The sequence below is a fragment of the Ipomoea triloba genome, chromosome 4, assembly GCF_003576645.1.
Source record: "Ipomoea triloba cultivar NCNSP0323 chromosome 4, ASM357664v1".
Classification (NCBI taxonomy): Eukaryota; Viridiplantae; Streptophyta; class Magnoliopsida; order Solanales; family Convolvulaceae; genus Ipomoea; species Ipomoea triloba.
The window spans coordinates 29,065,766-29,070,520 of record NC_044919.1 but is presented as its reverse complement, the minus strand read 5'-3'; the positions used below and the strand labels follow the sequence as shown (position 1 = coordinate 29,070,520).

The 4,755-nt window shown below is 38.9% G+C and overlaps 1 protein-coding gene across 1 annotated transcript; it reads left to right on the top strand.

Annotated features, from left to right (window-relative positions):
• The first annotated feature begins 519 nt into the window (after positions 1–519).
• LOC116015347 (receptor-like protein 31) lies at positions 520–2,268 on the top strand. Its single transcript, XM_031255383.1, has one exon. It carries the CDS (start codon positions 633–635, stop codon positions 1,992–1,994), a length of 1,362 nt encoding a protein of 453 aa, XP_031111243.1. The 5' UTR covers positions 520–632; the 3' UTR covers positions 1,995–2,268.
• Positions 2,269–4,755: the final 2,487 nt, after the last annotated feature.

The following is a 4,755-nucleotide window of genomic DNA, read 5'->3' as shown; positions in this document are numbered from 1 at the left end:
CTAAATATATGTTAGTATTACTAAAATAAAAATAAAAAGACCCTCCTAGTCAAAATCATGTTACGTGATCTTCCTAATTTAATTTACATTACTTCTGTAATTTGTAAGCTATTAAATATGAGTAACACATGACCTCAAGTAATAAATGTTAGTATCCATCCATTGTTACTTGGAAAAAAAAAAACAAAACAAAAAGGCAATAAAAGAGGAAACTTTTTTTACTATCTAGGCAGCAGCCATGCCACGGTCACGTGATTCTCGTCCTAATCAGCCTGTAGCCCCCGAGCCTGCTGATGTGTCAAGTTGAATCCGAGTTCCAAGTACTTCCAAGTAGGCTCGGACAACCGTTTGCTCACGAACCTAATCCCAATAAAATAAAATTAAAAAAAATCAATTCCATCGCCTTCGTAGTGGCAGTAGGAGAAGCAAATTCATTATTTCCGCCATCTTCCCAGCCAAGCCTCAAGAAACCGTACAGAACCCAAGAGAAGAATCAGAAAAAGTTTTTTCTTTTTCTTTTTCTTTTTCTTTTATCTCTTTGGTTTCTTGCTTGCTTTCCTCTGAAGCCACTCTTTCTTCTACCTAAAAAATCTTTGCTGTTTTGGTTGGTACCTTCCATCTCTGCAACCTTGATGCTGTCTTCATTAAAGCTTTCCCGACCCCATTGTCCACGAGAATCACCTGTTTCTCACGGAAAAGTGTTCCCAAAAGCACGCATTTCTACGCTATTTATACCCCTCTCTCTTTGCTCTCTTTATCTCGATCACAGATTTACAGGGAGAACGATAATGGCGATGGGGATGATAAAGTTTGTAGCTTTATTGGCCATTCTTCTTAATTCTTGTTTTTTGGTGAATGGGATTCTTGACCCCGTTGATTTCTTGGCTTTGCAAGCGATTCGGAAGAGATTGGTTGATTTGCCGGGCTCTAATTTCTTTGCTTCCTGGGATTTCACCTCTGATCCCTGTAATTTCCCCGGAGTTTATTGCGACGGTGATAAGGTGATTGCGTTGAATCTCGGTGACCCGCGGGCGGGGTCGCCGGGCTTGACGGGGAGGCTTGACGCGGCCATTGGTAAGTTGTCGGGTTTGGCTGAGTTTACGGTGGTTCCCGGGAGGATATTCGGGGGATTGCCGGAAAGTTTGTCGCAGTTGAAGAAGCTTAAGTTTTTGGGTGTCAGTCGGAATTTTATCTCCGGCCAGATTCCGGCGTCTCTTGGGCAGCTCCGGGGACTTCAGACGCTCGATCTCAGTTTCAATCAGTTCTCCGGGAATATTCCTTGGTCGATCGGACAGTTGCCGGCATTGTCCAACGTTATTCTCTGTCACAACCGTTTATCCGGTTCAATCCCGGTTTTCGTCTCCAAAACCCTAACCCGGTTCGACCTGAAACACAACGATCTTTCCGGTTCTCTCCCGGCCAATGCTTTCCCTCCATCTCTACAGTTTCTGTCATTATCATGGAACAAACTGAGTGGACCGGTGGACCGGATTTTAACCGGGTTAAAAAACTTAAACTATCTCGACCTCAGTTTAAACCAGTTCTCCGGCGAAATCCCGGGAAACATTTTCACTTTCCCCATCGCGAATCTCCAACTCCAACGCAATCAATTCTCCGGGAGAGTCATACCGGTCGATCAGGTCACAATCCCCACCGTCGATCTCAGTTACAACCACTTATACGGCGAAATTTCTCCCCTCTTCTCCACCGTCCAAAACCTCTACCTCAACAACAACCGCTTCACCGGCGAGGTCCCCGGCGGTTTCGTCGACCGCCTTCTCTCCGCCAGCATCCAGGTCCTCTACTTACAGCACAACTTCCTCACCGGAATCGCCATAAGCCCGACGGCCGATATTCCGGTGACGACGTCCCTGTGCCTGCAGTATAACTGTATGGTGCCGCCGATTCAAACGCCGTGCCCGTTGAAAGCCGGGAAGCAGAAATCGAGGCCGACGAATCAGTGCGTGGAGTGGAAGGGTCAAAACAGGAATTGACAGGGCCGAGTCGGGGGCAAAACGGGAATACTGGATTAATTATAGTATTTGTTGAGGAGATTAAGGTGAGATTGATTTATTAATTCTTATCAAATTACTGGTAATTAAGAAAAATGGTTAAAATAAGAAAGGAAAATGTGTATACCAGGAGAGAAAAATAGCTCAGTTTCTTATGCTCTCAAGGCCAAATTAGACCCAGCTTTGGCTTATTTTTGTCTTTAATTACAAAACTATGTCCCCCAAAATGAGAAATATAGCTATTCATTCTATGGCATTATTTGTTTGACCTTTTTATTTAATTATTAAGTAGTATTTTATATATATATATATAGAGAGAGAGAGAGGACTAATTATTTTTTTTTGAAAGCAAGAGTGGACTAATTATTGAATACAATATTATGAGGTAAATTTTAAAAATAAAAAATACCGAGTAATACTTTTTTATATAATCAATCAAATTTGATACATAACTTTTAAATACTTACCAAATTACAATGACCAAATTTTGTATCAAATTTGTTATTTCATTACGATTGCTAAATTTCAAACTTATACTAGATACAGTTAATTTTGAAGTTGAAAACAAAAATGTGGTGGAATAAGACATAATAGTTGACGAACTAAAAGTGTGAAATTAACCCTGAAAACATTAAACATTTAAAAAAAACAAAAAGAAAACAAACAAACAAAACAAAACAAAAAAGTAAAAGCTAACAACTATAAATATAATAAAATGACAACTATCATTTAACTAGACACATTTTAATTGACTCAAATCCTTATTGTTCCTTTCAAAAACATCCCAATTTTTTGTTTTTATAGGAACACCTAGAAAAGAACTCGCAATCATCTTTGTCAGAAAAGGACCCTCGCTGCCCTCAAAATGATTAAACAACACCCACTCAACACCACCGTACCACCACCTCGACCAGGCCAATGGAGCATACATCTCTCCCCATCCAATTTTCCCGCCCACAACCAACAATGACATCAAAAAAAAATCTTAATGTGCATGCACGGGCATCTTAATTAGTTCTTGAGTGGTAAATTATGAGCAAAGACATATAATCGAGTTCTGAGAGTTACAGTGTGAGAGTTACACCTAATGTGGTAGACTCCTTGTAACATTAGACACTAATCCTTCACCTAATTTGTCATTGAGTTAACATAATTTACCTCTTCATTATCCTGTTAGACCAGGATATAGAAGCACCGAGCAAGAGAATTTTACCTCGTGAACAAGAAAATCCTAATTTAACAATTAACTAATCATTTTATCTGAGTAAGCAGTGCAGTTGTTGTTCCAAACAACAGGTCTGAGGGTTGCAATAGGATTGGATGGTGGTAGAAACAGCAGAAAATGGACCAATCTGAGGGTACTTGGGAATGTTCCAACGTTAACAATCAATGAGGGTTTGTTTGTACTTTAGTGGTGTGTGTGTTTTTTAATCCGCGGGAGAGTGATATAGCATACACTAGTGGGGAGCAGAGTTCATGTGTTCTCTGCCATTTTTACCTTTATCCACTTGCTCCAGACACTAGAACTGCAAAAGACAAGCAGGAGACGTTAACCTCTGGGGCCGGCCAGCTAAGATACGTCGTATATTCATGGAATGAATTTTGTATCTTTCTCCGTATATAATATTTCTACCTATTTTCACCCACCCATCTAGCCTTTCTACACCTAAATGTTTACCTACTACATTTGTTCATATACTTGTATATATACTCCTATGTTTACATTTAATTCTAGACCGTAGTTCTAGATGTAAATGCTCATAATAAGTATGTAATAATACTTTCAAGTAGTTAGGTTGGAGTCAAAACGTTAACCTTGATCAGACTTTGTGATAGGGTTAGAGTCGTAATTGTTTTAGTGCTTATAATTAGTACTCTTGTTGGAGGCTGATGCGTGTTGTGAATGGACTACTTAAGAGAAGGCTATATGATGCTTGATGAGGTTAAAAGGTTATCCAATGTTGGACATTGGCTCCTTAACTAGAGTGTGAGTTGTCTAAAGTGAGTTAAGAAGGATTTAGAGTGTGTGCACAAACCCTCACTTCTCAACGGATGGATGATGATATGATCCTATATTGATGATTCTTTTAAAAGTTGGGGACTGGTACTGATGGATACTCAATACCGCTTTATAACCCCAAATAACTACCCTTTATTACTCAATTATTACTCATTTATTTCTCATAAATATGATAATTACCCATAAATATTTCAATTATAACCCATTAACTATAGCATTTAATTTCTTCAATTACTCATAAGTGTTGTACGGACCATTAGAGTCTTCCACCATGTACATTATCCTCCATTCTTCTAATGTTAAAACGAATGGTTTAGTTTTTTTAAAATCGAAAAAAATCAAACCGAAGCTCGAAATGTCCATCCCTAGTCAAAAGGGAGTCAACAATAGTTTAAAGTGTGAGTCGTCTAGAGTGGGCCAGGGTATTGTGGACATTGACTTCTTAACTACCTAATGTTTGATGATGTCCAAATGGAGTCGAGAAGAGTGTAGAGAGGAGCTGTCTAAAGTGGACCAAGAAAGATCTAGATCGTGAGCAATGGGACCCAAGAACAGTTTCAAGTGTGAGCCATTTACAATAGACTATCACAAATTATCTGCTTCTCAAAGAATGAACAATGATACAATCTTATATTGACATATAATGTCAAAAAAAAAAAAAAAAAAAAAAAACCACTAAACGAGGATATATATAACATTGCAATTGGTTCCCATTTTGGGTGG